The sequence below is a fragment of the Fringilla coelebs genome (assembly GCF_963513975.1).
Source record: "Fringilla coelebs genome assembly, chromosome: 16".
Lineage (NCBI taxonomy): Eukaryota > Metazoa > Chordata > Aves > Passeriformes > Fringillidae > Fringilla > Fringilla coelebs.
Genome location: NC_140042.1, coordinates 11,176,956 through 11,197,377, shown reverse-complemented (window position 1 = coordinate 11,197,377; position 20,422 = coordinate 11,176,956). Strand labels below are relative to the sequence as shown.

Sequence of the window (20,422 nt, the reverse complement as noted above, 5' to 3'; positions counted from 1 at the left end):
TAAAACAAAAAACACTTCAAGACTAATTTGCACTATCAGTTAATTTATGCTCTATTTGATTCACTGCCCTGTGCTGTGAAGCTTCCAGCTGGTGAGTTCTTCAGCTTCTCCCAGATCTCCCACCCAGCTGGGACACAGACTCCTCTGGACCTCTCAGCCCACCACTAACCAAGGTTTGGACATGGATGTTTCAGAGAAGCTCTTACCTTCTCTGCACTGGAACTGACTGGCTGGGATTTCATTTCTCTCTGCTCTTCTCCCTGCAGGATCTACCCCTGCAGGGCTGTGGGTGGTACAGTGTAGCTGATTATTTATTAACAAAGCACTAAGTTATGAGACTGCATTTACTCTGTTATGTATGAGGTAAGAAAATAAACCTGTTATTGTTCACAATACTCGCAAAACGTCTCTGCAGGTCACTGGGACACCCCCTTTACATTAACAAGCTGCAATGCAAAAGGCAAACACACAAAGAAGACAAATCAGCAAACACGGCTTGAAAAAAGTCACCACAACACAAGGCCTTTATTTTACCTCTCAGCCTTCTCACTGCAGTGCATCCTCTCCCAAAGCAAGACTTATTAGACTTTACCTTCACACAGAACTTTACAGTCACTTGTGCAATCAAATATCTGCAATTACAATGCCCAGGAGGTGCCCAGACCCTTCTCAGCACTGACAGCAGCAGCAGCTGCCGCAGGGTATTGCTGGCTGGAAAAGTAAACAGAGGAAGAGAAGAAGCTCATGTGTCTCCATGCTACAACATCATCAGTGCTTCCACACGGGCACATGGATTGCTGAGGGCAGGGGCATGCGGGGCAGCTGCACCGGGGCTGCACTACCGGGCACTTAGAGAGCTGAAAGAGATCCTTATCCAAACCTGGGCTGGTGTGCCACCACGCTCCTGTCCCTGCAGTGACCGGTGTGCTGTGACCAGTGTCCCTGTCCCTGTGCAGTGACCGCTGTCCCTGTTCGGTCACTCACTGACCGGGGCCGCAGCCGCCGTCCCGGGGCACCGCCCGCCACCGCCCCCTGCCGGGCACGGGGCGCACTGCGCGCTCCGCCCGCGGGGACACCGGGACAGCGGAAAGGGACATGGGCAGGGACACCGGGACAGGGACACCGGGAAAGGGTTAGGGACAGGGACACCGGGAAAGGGACAGGGGCAGGGATACTGGGACAGGGACACCGGGAAAGGGACAGGGGCAGGGAAACCGGGACAGGGATACCGGGGAAGGGTCAGGGGCAGGGAACTGGGACAGGGACACCGGGGAAGGGTCAGGGGCAGGGACACCGGAAAGGGTCAGGGACAGGGACAGCGGGAAAGGGTCAGGGACACCGGGTCAGGTCAGAGCGCAGGTCAGAGTCCCCAGCAGCCCCTCCAGCGGCTGGCACAGCGACACAGCAAAGGCAATCCTGGCTTTGGACTCCGCAAAGTTGAAGGCAGCTGTTAGAAACAAACCTCAGGAACGGCGCTGCCACCAGCCCTGTCACCCTAAGCCAGCTGTCACAGTCTGCACCACAAGCTGCCCCTACTGAGCTGATCCCAGTTCAGTTAAGCTAGGCTGGGCATATGCACTGATTTTACTTCAACACCGGCACCACTGCAGCCTTTAGACCACAGAAACCCCAGTCTTCAGGGAGTGGGGCGTGAAAAACCATGATAAATACATGTAAAAACTGTTAACCAACCATTTCCCTAGGCCTACATGAAATGCAGAGCCAACACTCCACAGCCCCCTCAACAGCCAGCCATCCCCAGAGCAGCTGCCCCAGCCTTCACTCTTCTGTACCAAGGTCAGGGACTGTCCCCCCCAGTCACCCAACCTGCTGTGACCTGATGGAACACAAACCCTCAAGGATGAAAGGCACACAGATGGCAGCACAACAGGCTTTACCAATTCACACATTTTTTTAGTATGTTAAGATTTTTCTCTATTTTAAAATCTGGCTGTGAAACCACAAGTGTTGCTGTTAATTAGTGGTAAATAATGCACCAAGTCAGTGACATTAATCAGGAAAGGTGCAAAACCCAAATCCACATGAATATGCACACAGCAAAGAAATGATATAAATATATGACTCGAGATGTGCAAGAGGTATTTAACAGAAGTAGTCAGGACATTTTTACACCACTTTTTATAGGTACAATAGTTTTACACAACTATTTAACAAAAAATAAAGGCTTCCAGCCACAGCAAATTTAATTTCCTGCTGTGCTTGGTATACAGCTAACTTCAACATCACCTGGGACAGAAATTAAATGGAACACAGATTTGGACCCAGATTAGGACATATCACACGTGAACATTTCCCCCTTTTTCTGACCCCAAAGACCAGGCAGGTTTAACAGCCAACAATAAATGACACTTGCTGCTCTCACATCAAACAGCGACACTCTGCACCTCAGTGTTTCAGGAAAAACAAGAGCTCAAAACGCGGAAGCTGACATACAAGTCAAAATTTACATTCTGGTCAGCACACCTTACATTAATAATGCCATTCCTACCACACAATTTAGCCGCAGTTTGTAAACTTCATCTACTCAATCTAGCCAAGATCTCCCTGAGTTCTGAGCGACCCAAGAGCCGTAACTCCCACTCCTCTCCAAAACGAAGAGCCGAGACACCAATGCAGTGCTTACCCTGGGCTATTTTATTTACAGTATGTACAGTTCCTACAGAAAACGATTGCTCACAGAGGATATCACACAGCAACCCCCCGGCGTGGCTCCGATGGGCGCTGCCGCCTGCAGCCAGCGCAGCCCCGCGGCCGGGCGCTCCGAGCTCCGGGGCCGGGCGGGGACGGTGGCACCGGGACGGGACGCTGCACGGGGACGCTGGCACCAGACTGCCGCACCGGGATGCTGCACGGGGACGCTGGCACCGGGACGGGACGCTGGCACGGGGACGCCGGCGGAGCTCGAGGGCAGCAGCTGAGGTAGATCCGGGATGCGGGAGGCACTCGCTCTGCTCGTCCTGCCCGGGTGGCTGTGCCAGCCTGTGCCAGCCTGGGCGGGTGAAGGGGCTGGGGCTGGCTGGCACTCTCTAGTCAGCAACTATCACTGGTGTGATCTGCTCAGATTTCACAGAATGCTTTGGACTCCTTTAGGATAAAAGGCACTATGTAAATCTACAGGAACCACGCTCTGTTTTGGTAGGGGGAATCCAGATGGGTTGTTAACATGTTGCTCTGATGCTGTGTACCATGAAATTACATCCTTATTGCTTAACACTTATATTACCATTACCTTAATTTAATGCATTCACTGTCTAGTATCCAGATAATTCCAAAATCTAAATAAAGAAATGGAAAGCATGGCAGTTTTGAAGATTGTATTCTTGTAAATTTTTTAGTGAACTAAACAAACATATTGCACCTGAGAAACCCTCCTGTCCTCCTCTTCATAGGTGTTTCCACATTTCAGTAACAAGTTATTTGTGCTCCAAAACTTTTTTTTTTTTGAAAATCATTCAGTAATTGAAAACTGCATATGGAATGCCTCAAAGTATGGACATCACCAATCTAGTGTGGGAATAGCATGAATACTGAAGCACATAAAATCCAGTCATCTAAAACCCAGAAGGCACCCAAAATCTACTGTTAGTGGCATTTTCTTCTGAAATAGGAAGGATTGTGTTTCTTAAGATAGCCCCTAAAAGCTGCCACCATCTCATAAATGAATGCGAAAACTTAGTGACATTCAGATACAAGCTCAATTTCATATCAGTCTAAACAACACTAAATATAATTAGGGCTTGCTACTGCTGACCAGAGCCTCTGATTCACAGGAACAGTTTGGAAACAAATCCTGACATTTACTGAAAGCCTGTAGAGACAATCCAAGTATCAGTAAAAGCAGCCCTGGGATGGTGCAGTTCTCACCAGCCTGGTGGAAATGCAAAGCAAAGGAAAGCTTTCTCACTTAAGGCATGCCAGTTAAGCACTTCCCTCTATGCTAACCTACACACACAGACAGCAAAACAAAAGTAAACAACTAGTTTGCCTTGACTGGAACTAAGAGACAGCTAAAAGCACTGCAAGATACAAACTAAAAAGAGAATCAAACATTCCTAGAACTTGCACCTTCTGTTTTGGTTATGAATACAGGGAACACATTACAGAGGGAATCTATTACTCTATGAAGAGACCTTACCTTTAGAGACTCCAGATTTCACTTTACACCATTTATAATATTAAACTTGAGAATCTGGACCACAAAATTTTTTACAGGCAGGCAGAGTCCAGTCTACCACAAAGACTCTTCTACAAGCTTTACAAACAAACTAGTAAAATAATTTTTCCATTTGTCTTTTTTGTACATGGCTCCTTTCCTGGAAAACCTTTTATTTGTTAAGCTCAAATGTGACTAGTTAGGATGTAAAAAAACCAAACCCCGCAAAAACCTCTAAACCCCAAAACTATTAAACAGAAACCCCCACAAAGTTTCCCCAAAACAACAAATGAGGATTATACAATTGTCAACACTTAAGGAAAAAGAAAACCACACCTTTAGCAAAATCTCATGAATGAAAACATTTCCTAAAACTCTATTTCCAAGGAGAGGAGAAATCTTCTTCAATGTCCATGTCATCACTCATCAAAAAAAATTTTATAGAAAATTTTATTCAACATACAACATTTTCCAGCAAAAAAAGGCAATATACAGGAAGAGGAGTTGTACACTGCGGCTACAGAAACAAAATAAAGTACTGGAAAAGAATGTAAAATTAAGTGTGAATTGCTGATTCTATCTTTACTGCACTCAAAACTAGACACGCGGCTGGCATTAGCTCCAAAGAAAAGGAAGCAGTCTGGGGACTGAAATAAAACTACACACAATGAATATCAACATCAGTGAAATTCACTTGCAGACTCACCCAATAAAATTAACCTCCAAGTGTTAAATTGTACATGTTCATTCATTAAATATACAATTGCTTTTTTCAGTTTTTTTTCTTCTTTTTTCGTTTTTTTTTCCTCCTTTTTTATACAAAGTCAACAGCTTACTAAACACTAGTGAGCATGCCCTCTGTGCTAAAAGGCTAGTTCTTGTGTTTTCCCCATCTCTTCCCATGGTAACTAAATTAATGATATTTATAATCTTTTCACTTGCTTTTGCCAACTTTTGAGTGTCATTCTATTTGCCAGAAGATGGCATAATCAATCACAACGGTATTTCTCAGTGGTTGGAAATTTCATAAAAAGACCCAAATATCTCTTTTTAGGACTCGGGGCATCCACTTGGTAAAACGGGATGCAAAGTATTGACTAAATTAAATGAAAACTAGTTTATTAAAAAAGATTCTATGAAGCTGGAGGAGACAAAAATCCCGAATAAGTGCCAACAATGTACACAATAAAGTAGAGATTGCTATTTATTGATGATGTGAGTTTTTCTTTTGCATTTACAAATGCACAAAAATGTCATTTAAAGTATAACTGAAGGAAATAAATCTGATGTGAGTCTAAACATAAGACTTACTAGCTGCAGTGATGGTGAACACCACACGGGAAGGGCAGCCAGTCAGCTTATGCCATCTATAAACGTACTACAGACAAATAATTTTGCCAATGTCAACTGTTCTACTAAACTCTTCCCTCATTATGCTGACAATTGCCTTGCATTACGTTTACCATAAAATAACTCTCATTGGCATCCAAGCTTTTATAAAAACACCTTCATTTTGCTCAAAAAGGGCAGTCAATAGATACAGAGAAGCCAAACTGAACAGCCTCAACAAAATAAAATTAACATCAGCAGCAAATCCTCTTGCTGAAGACTTCAGATATAGTGCACGTGTACCAAAGTTCTACAGTTGTTAAAAAGGTGCACACACACACTTATTTTTGTCCCTTGCCTTGACAATCTGGTTAAGTAAGTCAGTTATGGATTTTAATAGCTTTTTCAAGGTAAGTGTAGCGACTTCTCTTTGGGGCTTTATTGAAATGGTCAAGCCCTAGCCATGGCCTTGGATGAGACATGTTGCCTAGAAAAGAAAAGAGAAAAAAAATAATGAAGTTTTAAGACTAAATTGGAAAAATGTTTCCATTACACAAACTAGTCCTGCGTGCCCTGCCCACAGAGAATCACAGGGAGGGCAGAGGAGGGCAGAGCAGCCCCACAGCCGGAGGGGCAGGGCTTTCCTTCCAGCAGCACATCCCACAGCTCCTTCTGCAGCAGGGACCTGCTTTTCCTCTTCTTCATTCACCTACAGGACTTTGTGAAGGCTGTGCTAAAGCAAGATAAGCACTGTTATGGCCAGAGGCACATCACAGTACCAGCTTTCACCAAAGTGCTGAGCCTGTTCCAAACAGGGAGGATCTGCCATTGAAACATGACAACCAACAGTATTTGCTATAATCTCTGCTACCCCTATCATCTGGTTTAAGTGGAAATATCCGTTTACTTAATGTAAAATACAAATAATGCTTATTAAGAAATCATGACCCTCCTCTTTATTTTATGAAAAAAAGCCCTAGTCACTTAGATTGCAAAGAAAAGATACTTTTTTTTCATTTGTTCAACCCAATATTATTTATTCTACTGCTTGTTTTAATGAAAAAACACAGTCCACATACTTTTTGCAAATGGAAGAAAATCTCTTTTAAGATGTTCACAATGCAGAGCATCCAATGTTCTTTGAAGTGAAATGATAAAGGCAGAAACTAAAGAGGCCCCCAGCAAGGAAAGTACATTCTACATTCAAAGCCATCAGCTGCAACCACTAAAGCATAAAATATGTGACCTTGTTGGTTGCCTGCATCTGCATTTTGTGATATATTTTCTTCAATCAAAATTATTTTAGACTTTTTTTTTCTTGTTTACATAATGGTCAATATCAAACTAAAAGAGAACTGCCAATCTTAGTGGAAGAATTTGAATGTTTCTGAAGAAAGAAATGAGATCCTACATGGTTGGTGCCAGCACAGTCACAGCTATAGTTAGTGTACCTTGGCAACAGCAGAGGGACACTACTGACATCAGCTGTGCCAATCAAACTGTGCAATGCCCCAGCTTTGCTTCCATCAGTCCAGTGTGTGCTAAAATTTGGCATTTGTAGAAATTCACTCTATCAGAGTGTATTTTCTCACAGGGGTGAATTCCATGAACTCTCAAATTAAAACCTTTTGCTGTCACATTCCTTACAGTTCAAGTAAAAACAGTTCAAGTTCTCCCTCCTTCACATCCTGACATGTTCTGTGCCTTTGACCTGGTCACCTGGTTCGTTATTCAAGCTGCTTTGGCACCACTGGCTCTGCTGTGCTCACCAAGCCCAGCAGCTCATTCCAGACTATTGCCTTTCCCTCCCTGGCCCAAGGGGGATGACTCTCTGAATAAAATCAGGACTCTGCCTGCTCTGACCACAGCAGAGAGAGTTTATCTGTCTGTGGAGAAATGTCCACCTCCAAGCTGACCATCCAGAAACCCTCCACAGCAGTGCACAGAGGTCCTGCAGTGACAGGTCCTGGGCTCTGGGGTGACTTGTGCACTCACAGCTCTGGCAAGCAAAAGCCTGCCTGTGCTACACACACAACAAAAGGACTGTTTGCTAGGCTCCTGCAAGTGATAACACAGGTCTAACTCTCTGCAGGTTTTTAAATGAATGGACAATTACAGGATTTCTTTACAGCTGTTACATCAATCCAGAGCACAGCTGGGAAAAACTGGAGAAAGCTCAACCCTAGAAAAACCTACCAATAAAAACCAGAATTACTAATTGTCAGAAAAACAGAACTGCAGAGAGTCAGTGCAACTCACAGAGAGGAACACTCAGCTAAGCAGGGTGAAGAAACCCCAATGAATTCAAGGGTTTCAATGGATCCCTGACTGTGATGCAAAGGTGCCATTCCCAAACAGAACTCTCCAAAAAAAAAAAAAAGGAGAGATTTGGATTTAGAAGCACTGCTGCAGGTTGCCCAGAGGAGCTGCAGCTGTCCCACCCCTGGAAGTGTCCAAGGCCAGGTTTGATGGTGACTGCTCTGGTGTGTAGCATCTGGCAGCAGGGTGGAATGGGATGATCTTTAAGGCACCTCCCAGCCCAACCCATGCTATGGCTATGAAAACACTCCTGTGGTGGAACTCCTGAAGGATTAACCTGGTTTCTCCTATGTGTAAATGTCTAAGACAACAGAGGTTTAAATGTCAGTCAAGTAAACATGGCAGCCCATTCAGAGACAGATTTAGAATGGAGCTGAATTTGTGCCTTGGTGACTCACTTCTTATGGAAAGAATAATCTAAACAGCATCTAACTGACATATTTAATGTTCTTGTTAGAATCTTCAGATTCATTGAGGATATCAAGAATAAACAAGAATTATCTTATCACAAGAATCAAATATGCAAGGGGGTAGAAGGACAATAAAGACAATGTGCAACTGATGCTGTAAAGTGTGTTATACTGACACTGGACCCATTTGGTCATTCACATGCAATCTTTTAACTCAAAAGGAAACAGATTATTTATCTATATGCCTATAAAACACATACTCTTGGACTAACATATTCATATAACACTGCTCAGTGTGCACACTGAGGTATATAAATACTTGCTTGGTCACTACATCTAATGTATGTCACGTAAAAAGAACAAACTCTTTCTGCATCCTCAGTTAGGGATGAACTCATTATAACAACTGGCAGAGCAGCTTCAGCAGGCCAAAAGACAAGGGAGGTTGTCTAAGAACTTACCAGGTTGGGACTCAAAATCTTTCAAGTTCACTTCATATTCATCTTCGTTGAGATACTGGTGTCGGCCCATCATTACAATGGCAAATTTAAACTATGCAAAGAAAAAAAAACCTCAAAAACCAAGTGGTAGGATATGACACTAATATTAAGTCTTCCAGCCTAAGTTCACAGTCTAACTTGCAGCTGGTTGTAAGTAGAAAACTTTTAACTTCAACTCATAACTTTCAACTTCAGGAATTGAAAAAGGCCAATCCTGGTTAAAACCCTCATCAACAACCTGGATAATGGGACAAAATAAATGCTCAGGAAATCATGAACCCACATCTTGGAATACTGTGTCCAGCTTCAAGCCCTCCAGGGAAAAAGGGTAACAAACTGCAGCAAGTGCAGCAACAGTCCAGTGAGACTGTGAGAGGACTGGGGGGAACCTGGCATGCAGGAACCTGTGGGAAAGGGGTTCTGCTCAGCTCAGCAAAGAAGAGGCTGACAGGATATCTATAGTTTTCCACCACCTGAAGGATGGTACAGAGGAGCAGGCTCTTCTCAAAAAACTGCACAGAGGTGACCTCCACAAGTTGCAAAATGAAACATTCTGATTATGTGTAAGGAAAGCAAAGGCTTCCCAGTGATAGTGGAAATACTCTAAAACACAGTGTCCAGAACAGGGCAGAATTCCCACCCTTGGGAGTTTACAAATTGCAACTGAAAAACCCTGCACAACCTGACTGAGTCACGTTCTGCTCTGAAAAGGAATGTGATGTGGGGGTGGCTTCTAAAGGTCCCACACCAGCTACACTTTTCTGGGTTACTTTAATGTTCTGCAGAATATCTCTCTTGATGCAGTACAGAAATACTGATCCTACCCATTCTAACTAATTAGTCCTAGAAAAAGCATTATTTCAGTCAAGCAGCTGTTGTATCATACAAAATCTACACATCCCAAGTCTGGGGTGTTCCAACCTACTACAATAAACTCATGTAAGGTTTACAGTAAGCAATAAAAACTCTCCCAGTTTGAAATTACCTTCTCAAATTCTTTCTCTTGTATGTCCAGCATTGTCTGAATCCGCTTCATAACCTCTCTGAAGTGTTCACCCTAACAATTACAATAAGATTTTTAATGTCAAAAAAATCTAGGAAAAAGAAGGGAAGCTGTTAGTATTTCCTGCTTGAAGCTTCATTGAAATAGATTGCATCAAGTCTCTGTTATTTACAAAATTACACAAGTGTCAACATCATTCTCTACAATATGGAACAACTGCAGGCAACTTGCTCTACATTCAGGAACTTTAAAGTCTTATTGATTTATCATTATGCAAACTGCCCCATAAATTGCCCAGGCACTGCCACTGATATGTGCAAGTTAAGTTAAAGTTAAGCAACAAAATAAAAAAATTAGCAGCAAAATAGGAACTTGTAAAAAAAACCCCATCTTCTTGCTAAGCTTGTTGCTACTTTTTGTAGTATGTTTCTGCTCCCTGTCTATGTAAAGTGCCCAAAAAAGTGACAGATACTGTCAACCTCAAGATGACTAATATATATTAACTGTCGTAACAGGGAAATGCAGAACAAATGGTTTTCACCAAAAATCACCAAATAAGTGTTGTTACTCTTTGATCAAAAATATGGAAACTAGTAAAATTATAATTTTAGAGGTAGAGAAATATGGACACATTTCTCATTCCCAAATTTTTAAAGTAGGTAATTTTCATACAAAGTAACACACATGAACCAGAAAAAGCTTAGAAGGAAATGGCAAACTGCTCCCAGAAATACACTTTGATATTAAGAGAATCAGGGTGACATTCAGCTGGAGCAGCACTACAGGAAAAACTTGAGAATTTAAATTAAGCTTTCAAAATTAGCTTTTGTTCTTGTACCAACTTTCAGCCCTAGAAGATAAAGCACATCAAATTACAGGAGGGATGAAATGCAAAGTCATCTCCGAAAGTGATGGAGAAAGCAACCCCATTTCCATGATCCTGTCTCAGTGAGAGCAACCATGGCAGGGCCACTTCTGCCAACAATTCTGCACTGCAGGTACTCAAGTGCTGTTGGAAAGAGGGTTCTGGTTTGTTGGGGGATTCTGCAGGGGGCAGGGGATGGCAGCTGCTGCCAAGTGACAGCTTTCTAGGTGCTGCACAGGCTCACTGAAACACCGAACAAGCTGGATATGCAAAGGGAAATCACCGAACCATAAAAAGGCAGAGATTGGGCAGAACCTTTGATACAAGAGCTGTATTTTCCTACACACTTCTTACATTAATGCATTTCTTCAACAGTACTTAAAGAAAACATCATCAGTATAATCCCACAGGAGAAAAAGGGAGGCATACTGCACCTGGTGTATCCTCAGCAAGAATGGAATTCCAAATGTCCCGAAAACCTCTTTGTGGAAATGTGCCACTGTGATTAGCATCTCATTTTCTTTATCTATATCTACCTGGTCCAGAGGAATTTCCTAGATCCAGACAGAGAATTGTGACTCCAATCAGCTAAACTGGCACAAAAAGAAACTAATGCTTTGAAGTTATTTTTCTAGTTAAGAAACTGAAAGCATTATTGATGTACTGTTACTGATTTCAAACAATTCTATTCAAAAACAATTAAAAGAGCCATGTTGTTTGACAGAGTCTTTTACCAGAGTCCCTCATCCCTGGCATGACAGCACTTCAGCTTCCCCTACTCAGGAAATATTCTCCTGGCTTCCCTGAATGGCTTTTTTGACAAGAAATCTTCTATCAGTGCAGAACTAGCTGACAGTAACACAGGCCTCTTGCCAGCTCCTCATTACAGTTTACACAGGAAACTTTTTTTTTCATTTCTGATCTTTGAAGCAAGTTAGTAGATCTATATGATGAGATGTTTAGAAAAAAAAAATCACATGTTAAGTATGAAATATGCTTCAAGAACCTCTAGTGTAACAGAAAAGGAAACAAAACCTTCTAGAATATTACAGTACAAAAGTGGGTTCTAAGCATAAACATTTCCATCATGAACTCTCAAACAAACCTTGGAATTACTGCCAAGACATTAAATGTCCTTTGGACAGGCTCTTGCGAAGTCTTCATGTATTGTTATAAAACCATATGTATAAATGAAATAATGAAACCATTGTAGGGAGATGGAACAATGATGGATCTTTTTTAAAGCATTATCTTTAAAAATACATATAATATTATCATGTAATCTTGATACAAACATCACAGAACTTGAAGATCAGCACCCAGAAAAAGATCATTACCAGATGAAAGAGTTTTCTCTCTCCAGGTCAGGTTTTAAAGCTTCTCTAAGACAAGCACAACTTACCTCTATTCGAAACGTTCGACTTGTTGCAGGTGACAAACACTCTAACAGCTCATCCTCCTGATGGACACCAATTATTTTGTAACTTACAATTTCTAGCAGCCTTAAAGATAAACAGGAAAAGCATTTTTAACAAGTGAATAAAAAAAAATTCAATGCAACATTTCTTTCTCAAATCTTGAGAGAGATTAGTGTAGAATGTACACTGATGCTGCTATTGTATTTCTAAATTCAATCTTAAGAAAAAATTAAACAGTAAAGCCATAAGAGGCAACTTATCTCTAGCTCATGCAAAAAGCCAAGCAGCTCCATTACAGAATATAGGTTTTTTGTGATTATTTTACACATCCTCTTTAAATGACCTCACTTTTAGACCCTGTAACTCCTGAGAAGTGAATAGCATGAAATGCTTGGATTTGAAACAATTAATAAGTCATGACTAACAAATGCAATTGATGAAACTCGAGGATGAAACTTTATTAAATACAAAATAAATGTGTAAAAATTATATTTATAGTTACGAAGAACACTTAACAGTGTCAATCTGAAAGATTTTAACACAATATTATATTTCAACTGTTAATAATGGTATCTACAGTATTTTAAATTCTACAGATACTTTGCTACATTAAATTTACATGATCACATAGAAGAAATCAGAGTCTTCCACCTTTACCTTAATTTCCCTGAACCTTTTTCAGAGAGTTCTACAACTTTTTTACATTCTTCTAACAGGTCCCGCACACACCCATGCTTATCTGGATATACTGTTATTTCCTGTGGAATTTGAAACACAAAAATAATTAGAAAATCTGAAAAAGTAAACAACCACATCAAAGCACAGAACACACTGGATTCTTCCCCTCAACCACCCATCTTGAAAAGATAAGTCAACACCTATGTCACCTTCAACATTTTTGTTAAGAGATCTGATTTTTTTTTTTTTTTTTTACATTTTTTGTGCTCTGGGGTTTTTTTGCTGTTGTTTTGTTAGGTTTTTTTTTACATCATGTACAGCTTTGTTCTAATTCTCAGGGGTTATTCAGGGGGAGATCCATAACCACAGCCATACCAGCTCTGACACAGAAACAACAGCAAGTGTGTAATGGCTTCACTCACCTCTTCCCTAAACTGGCTATTTAGCCATATGCATTTAAAACTTCTTCTGTTTTCAAAATCAGTTATCTTCATTTTGAGCTTAAGAAAGAAAAGAAAAACACTTTAGGCATACTTTGAATAGGGCAGAATTATTTTTTAAAACTCACCCCAATAAAAAGAAAAGACTCTTACCTGTTGATAGTAGAGTTTTTTTGGTTGCCTAGGCTTGAAGAACTGCAGAAGATCTCTTAAAGTACCTTCATAATTATGTCTAAGAGGATTACCAGGGCCATCCCTATAACTACAGAAGGAAAGAAAACATGTTCTTAAAATCAATCTCTTCAAAATCCATTACTGCTCAGCAAACTGAAGCACCAAGAACATTTTTATTACTGGCTTCGAGTTTCACATAATTGTTAACACAGCCTAAGCAGCACAAGACACAGAACTTTAGTGATTTTTACACACAGCTGGGCTGTGGGAACAGAAAACCATTCAGGGTGTGTGTTAACTCTCCTGGATGTTTACAGGCTCACTGATGTCAGTGCTGCAGGCTGGCAGACCTACATTCCGCTGAAATTACTGGCATAGCAGCACATGCTTTAGATTGTGAAAGGCTAATTTGTGCAGCCATATGACACAGCAAATTCCACAGTCACCACAGCACTGCAAACTACAAAGAGCTACTCAAATTCTCACTGATGATGAAGGGAGATAGCCTCAGGTAACTAAAGAGTATCTACACTTCCATGAATACAGAGAGCTGTAAGTTTTGTGCGTGCATTATTCCTGAAGCACATACACAGAGCTATAATACACTACTTTCTGCTCTAGTTTTATACAGATTCAAGTCTAGTTTTACACAAACATGTGTAAAACCACCACTTTAACCAGAAATATCCCTTTGAGCACATGAGAACTTGTTAGATTGTTGTCATCTTCATAAAACCTCATTTGAGGGAGGAGGGGAGAATTCAGTGAAGTAACTCCTGCATTTAAACTTGTAAAATCAGCAAAATGCTTTTATGTGCATTTGTTTCTGCTCTCCTCCATTCTAGAAGTCTCCATTCACTGAAACAGCACTTGAACTAACCTAGCAATTTATCCCACAGCATCAGGCTTTGAAGTAATTAATGATTTTTTAAATGACATTTACTAGAACTCTTCTAAAACATGCAATTCTTTGAGGCTCTAGAGACAGACATTGCAATACTTCAACTGTCAAAGCAACCTGCTGTGCTTGCGAGAAAGGTAACATCTTACTGGTAGAGAATTAGTTAATGACCTGGAAAAGGCTAATTTTTTGAGGAGCAGCTTAGACACAGAATACTAAGGAATTCGTCTTACCCTTGGGACTTGAAAAATTGTAATAGCATTGGATCCGTGTTAAGTCTCTGAGCGACTGTCTTTGCAACCTGAAAATAAATTTTTGGTAAGTTCTGAATTGTTTCACTGAGTTATGACATTGCTCTACAATCATACAGTCATTATTTCCTGAGAATATAATTTCCCTGACAGAGCAGAATGGTCTACAAAGAAAGAATCCAATTATCAAATAACTCCTTATTAATAAGGGGGATTTATGGTATTTTTTTCTCACAAGACTTAGTGGCTTCTTTAAATTTTTCATTTAAAATGAAATCTACACAATGCAAAAAATATACAGGGACAGTTTAAGAACTTTGCTAAAAGTATGTATAATGCATTTGTGAGCTAGTGCAAAAGTTACTTTCCAGACAGGGAAACAAAAGAGAAGCAGAACACATGCCTGAAAGTAATTCATCCTATTGGATAAAGTAACAACAAAGCCTGGGTCATTTGGGATGGTTTTGTCACAGAAAATGACATCCACACGGTGATAGAGGTCTCGGAAGTATTCCTTAGCTGTGGGGAGCTCGCTGTTATCATTTTCTGGGTCATCCCTACAAGAGCAAACAAACGGTGGTACCATTACACATCACATTGTTACACTCACAGGCAGGTGGGGCTTTAAAAACATGTTCTACAGTGAGTCAGCAACAGTGGAGAGATACAGAGATGAAGTTTAGAAACCTTTGGCAAGAGCCACCACTGGCACACAGTAGGACTGGTGCAGTCAGCAGGGACCCAGAGCCCACCGTGGCTGTGTGCTGCAGCCCTCGCCTGCTCTGCTGCTCCCCTGGCAGCCTGGCCCTGCTGGGCTCCTGGGGGCTCACAGCACCACTGCAGCAGGAGCTGTCCCTCCCTCCCACCCTGGCACATCCCTGTGTGTCTGTACTAATGCTGCACAGCTTTCCATGAGCCCCTGGATCAATCACTTTGCACAGAGGACAGATGGACGGCATTCCTTGGCACAGAGAAGCAGAACAGTGGGCACAGGGGCTGGTTTGGGTCACTCCTGACTGGTACCCCAACTTCTCTGCAGAGAAATAGCACCAGGGTACAAGCTGTGCACTTACCCAGGAGTCAGCAGCCAGCCAAGGGTGCATAACACCAACTGGGTCAACTGGGAATGCGAGTTCCAAGGCATGACATGAGAAATACATTCATCTCACATAATCTGGGGTAAGAGTGCTGAAGATAGACTAGCTGGCTTCCACCCACTGTCAGCCCATGGAGAGAAACAGAGCAACACAGTTGGGTGTGACCATCAGGAGTGAGAGCATAGAAATGCTGATTTATAGCCCTGCCAAGCTTATGAAAGATCCCTTCATTGGATACAAGATGCAGGAGCTCCCCTTTTGCCTTGGAGAAATCTCCAGCTGAAGCACCAGTGGCACGAGTGGCACGTGCTCAGGCAAACTAGGAGCATCCCATCACTGCAGACCAGTAAGGACCTGACTGTGAGCACAAGGGAGAGGCAAAAAGGGAAAGCAGTTCAGTGTAATTCTGGGCTGAAAGAGCTCCAAGAGCCTTGTCCAGTGGCCAGGGTATCTGAAATGCTGCAAGGCTCTTCGGTGTCTGTGTTACAGTGGCTCCAGTACAAAGCTGCACAAATCAGATGCATTGCTGAACACACTCTGGTAATATTATGAGCAATTTTAGGTTATTGGTTTTCTAAACTAGGAGAACACCTTTTCCTTAAGTAATGTGGCACATGATACTCAAATAGCACTAATATTTGTTCATTTCCCCTTTGAATAAACAAATAAGAACTGCAGAGAACACATCTACTATTGGAATGCAATACTTAGCTATTGATAAAAAAGCTTAAAGGAAGTTCAGCTTTCAAAGTGAACCAGGTGATATTATTGCAATAGGGTGCCCCCTTAAAATACATACTTCTGAAACACTATGATGTCACCATCCATGAGTTCATCGAGAGCTTTATCAAGAGACACATCATAGTCTTGAATCCTTTCTGTTAAATTGGGTTTAACTTCCTGCAACAAAACCCAAAAATTATTGATCACAAAATAAAAGACAAAAATAAAGATCACAAATAAGTGATCTAGGGAAGAAATCACCAGATAAGGTAACCTGTACAATCCTGCAACTGAAACAAAGGGATAGATTTGTATCTATTCCAATCCAATGCATTAAATATTATTAAAATGTATATTAAATTTATTATTGAATATATATATACATATTACATATTTATAATTGTAGGCTGACCTCTGGGCTGACCCAGGGATAAAAGCACCTGTGTAAACAAACTGGAATGGCACTGTAACCCAGGCCAGAGCAAGGAATACAGCTTTGTTTTTTAGGATGGCAGTGTGTGTGCTGCCCTGGAACCACCAGAGAGAGCAGCAGGACTGCTACCAGAAATTGCAACAAAAACCCAATTCCTTCTTCTACTCTAGCAAGGACTTGGCCTTGGCAAGATCTGCATCATCAGCACTCAATAAATGTAGCAGTTATGAAGATTCACTGCTTGTGTATTTGGGCAGAAACAGCCTAGCAGATTTTGTTTGCTGACTTTGGCCTGGGGAAGGAAGGAAAAGATGCAACATTTTCTCAAGTTTACCAAGGTAGACACTGAAAACACAATGGCAAATAATATCAGCAGCATCAGCTCCTCTAACTCAGCCACACAGGTTTAGCACAACAAAGCTGGTCATATAGGACCCTCATGGAGACAGTTTTTTGGTTTTAAAGCTTTACACTTTTATCTGTTTAATATAAAATCTGTTTTGAAGTTAATTCTCTTCTCCTACTCTTTTGCAGAACTGTAGACTTCAAAGTCACAGATTACAGTGCTGATAATTTATAAATTACCATTGTTATGAACAACTTTTTAAATTAATAAATATTTTTTCCTTTACAGCATGCAAAAGACAAAAAAATTACAAAAAAGTCTATCAATCCAAACCTCATAGAGGATAAGGTTAGTTTCTTGTGGAAATCCTGCTCTCTCACACATAACTGGAAGCAAGTCACCTGTTGGAGAAAAAAGAAGGAATGTGAAATGTGTTGCACTGATTGCTAGTGAGACCAACCACAGAAAGGAGAGAATCCCTTTCTTTACCCTAGGTAGATGGTTCTACAATGCCTAAGAAAGAGCCTTCCTTAAGTTTCCCTTGTTTTAAGTTTCCCTTGTTGACATTCAACCAGACACACATTTATGCTTCCTTTCCACTTCATCTGAACAACAATATGTGCAAGTTCACTGAAAATCCAAGAGATTAAATAGCACTGCTACTTCCCCAGAAAAAAGGTTTAGTATCTTAAAAAAAAAAATAAAGACAGCTAAAATACAAAAGTAGAAAATATGTATAAGCTAACAAAATGAGACATTCAAAACAAGAAACTAAAATATTTTTAGTCACTGGGTATTTGCTGAATTCCTTAAATGGACCCCATATGAAAATCAAGGCTCACAGGTAATTCAGGCTGAGCAGCTGCTCAGGCTGCTATAGTGGAAGGTTGTAGAAGAGTTACATGAAAAGCTATTGTGAGGGAAGTATCACATCCCAAAGCTTTACAACATGTCTGAATCAGCTGCAACACCTGGTGAGTACAGCAACAATGAAGTGACCACCTGTGGGGATTTGAGGCTCAGACCCACAGAAAATGTCACTGACACCACATGGGGAAGAAAACTCAGGTGCTGGGTGAAATAAGAAATTTGCTTCTGTGGTGTAACTTTGGTTTCAGTGATGGAATTATTTTTATTAAAGGAAAAGTATGTGCAATCTATTTCAAAAACTTCAACGATTACAAAGAAATTGAAATTCAGAACTCACGTATTTTACAGGATATAGGGGTGTAGATATGTCCACAATAATTCAAACTCCGAGTTTTCGGATCATACATTTTCAAAAACAACATTACATCATCTACAAAGTAAAGAACAAGATTTAATTTTAAGTAAGGCTTGGGGAGGGGTGCTAGATGTTTTTATTTATATAATAAGAAATATGTGTCTCTCTTAACTCAGTGTCCTTAAAATATAGAGAGAAATTTATTCAGTGAATCTAAAAACATGCAAAGCATGCCTTCCACTTCAAGAGAAATGAAGGAGAAACTGCATAAGAAAAACTAATCTCAGCACTGTAGTAGTTTGATGGATACATCAACAACATCATTGAAAAAAGGAGTGCACAGTGTTTTTGGAGATACACCCAACATGAAAGCAGTTTGTCCTTCAGAAATGTTTAGCCCATATGCTTACGATCTTTATCAAATTTGGGTAATGTTGCTCCAGTAGCAGCCATCTCTGGATCTACTGTTTCCAAAAATATTGTCCATGGATTCTCATTGTCACTGAGCTCAATCATCTATGTAGAAAGATGTAAGAAAAGAAAAAAAAAGTCTCTGAAGAAAAGAACTTAATACAACTTGGTAGCAGCATTTTAATCAGATACAAGAACTTATGACATTGTACAAATGGGAGAGTTTTTTTTTTTAATTGTGTTAAAGGAAGTTTATGAAATCTATTAAAACAAACAAATACGGATATAAAACCACCAAAAACTTTGATGAAGCAGTAACAGGTTTTACTTAAAATGAACCCACTTCTTTATCTTTCACAAGTTTACCTACAGCTATCTTTATATTGGCAAGGACATGACTTAATTTTAGAATAAAAGGAGGGTGAAAGCATCCTATGGTATTTAGACATATTTTACATTTTAAGCAACAGAATTCCTTAAATCCAGAGGGTTTGCCCCTTTTGTCAAAGGGACATTTCTGTTTTAATCAAACATAAGAAATCATGATTACACCTTTTTTCCACAGCAAAAAAATCATGCACCAATCACACTCCTGCTTCCTATCCAAACTAATCCACTAAACACCAAGTCTTCCCCAAGTATCAAACATCACCAGATACAATGAAATTAATTTTAAATTAAAAGCCTGGAAAATCTTATGTCTCGAAGTTAGATATTCTTCAAGAGAACTAAGAATCACAGGAGATGTACAGAAGTAATATCATCTCTCAGTGACTGCTTACCGTTTTATTGCCATCTGCTTCATTATCTAACATTGCAGGTCTTTTTGTTCCATTACTTCTAGCTTGCATTGGCCATAATCTGATTTGATCCTGGGGAAATCCCTAAAATAAATAAAAATTGTGTCAGGAAACTAAATCAAATCGAGGGAAAAAACAGGCTAAGATCTTTTCAGTAAACTCAGATATTTTGTGTTAAAAGTTCTAAATTATGATTGCTGTCAATATGTGGAGAAGGTAAGGGCTGTAAAACAGCCATAATGTAACAAAATAAATACATGCAGGTATTCAGCTACAGAAAACTCACCATTGTTTGAGAGAGGTTTTGAACAAATTCTGTAAGTGTGGAGTTTTTTAATACTTTGAAAACAGTGTATTTCACTTTTTCTTCATCATACATATCATTGCCTTGGTGACCACAGAACTGATCCTCTGCCACTATCTGAAAAATGACATTTAAAGGTTACTTTTCAGATTAGCTCAGGTAACACCTTCTCAGGATGCTTTACTATGCAACCTCACTGGCCCTCTGGCACAGTGCTAACACTATTCATGTTCTCAGGGAGCAAATTTGCAAGAACACAGATTACAATGAAATTAAAAAATCGTGATTGATAATCTCATCAGTGCAAGTAATTAAAATATATTAATTCTTACAAATCCCGAGCAATTAAAAACCAGTTGTGCTTAGATCCCAAGTCTTGGAACGTGCTCTAACAATCTTGGCACTTGGAGAAAATAAAAAGGCTACATAATTCTGTGACTGGTGCAATGCAAGGAGGCCACTGAACCCTTTCCCTGTATTTCCCACAGCTCCCCTGCACTCTTTGGTAACAGAAGCACAAACAGTGCATTGCTGCCAGTGTCCCACTGAAAACTCAGTGCAGAACAAGCTGGACTTGACCAGTATCTCTGCTTATCAACACCAGAGAGAACAGGCAAGGAA

At 40.6% G+C, this 20,422-nt stretch overlaps 1 protein-coding gene across 2 annotated transcripts in view; it reads right to left on the bottom strand.

Annotated features, from left to right (window-relative positions):
• Positions 1-4,606: 4,606 nt before the first annotated feature.
• USP7 (ubiquitin specific peptidase 7) overlaps positions 4,607-20,422 on the bottom strand; it is a 67,782-nt gene continuing 51,966 nt past the window's right edge. For both annotated transcript variants that reach the window (XM_084216876.1, XM_084216875.1), the window contains 16 exons: positions 19,784-19,918; positions 19,480-19,581; positions 18,697-18,802; positions 18,269-18,361; positions 17,395-17,462; positions 16,359-16,459; positions 14,866-15,019; positions 14,445-14,512; positions 13,290-13,398; positions 13,119-13,196; positions 12,676-12,776; positions 12,003-12,102; positions 11,035-11,154; positions 9,718-9,789; positions 8,694-8,784; positions 4,607-5,990 (listed from right to left, as the gene is read on the bottom strand). In XM_084216876.1, coding sequence (XP_084073002.1) covers positions 5,884-5,990; positions 8,694-8,784; positions 9,718-9,789; positions 11,035-11,154; positions 12,003-12,102; positions 12,676-12,776; positions 13,119-13,196; positions 13,290-13,398; positions 14,445-14,512; positions 14,866-15,019; positions 16,359-16,459; positions 17,395-17,462; positions 18,269-18,361; positions 18,697-18,802; positions 19,480-19,581; positions 19,784-19,918 — 1,605 coding nt within the window. In that variant the 3' untranslated portion in view covers positions 4,607-5,883. The remainder of the gene's footprint in view (positions 5,991-8,693; positions 8,785-9,717; positions 9,790-11,034; positions 11,155-12,002; positions 12,103-12,675; positions 12,777-13,118; positions 13,197-13,289; positions 13,399-14,444; positions 14,513-14,865; positions 15,020-16,358; positions 16,460-17,394; positions 17,463-18,268; positions 18,362-18,696; positions 18,803-19,479; positions 19,582-19,783; positions 19,919-20,422) is intronic.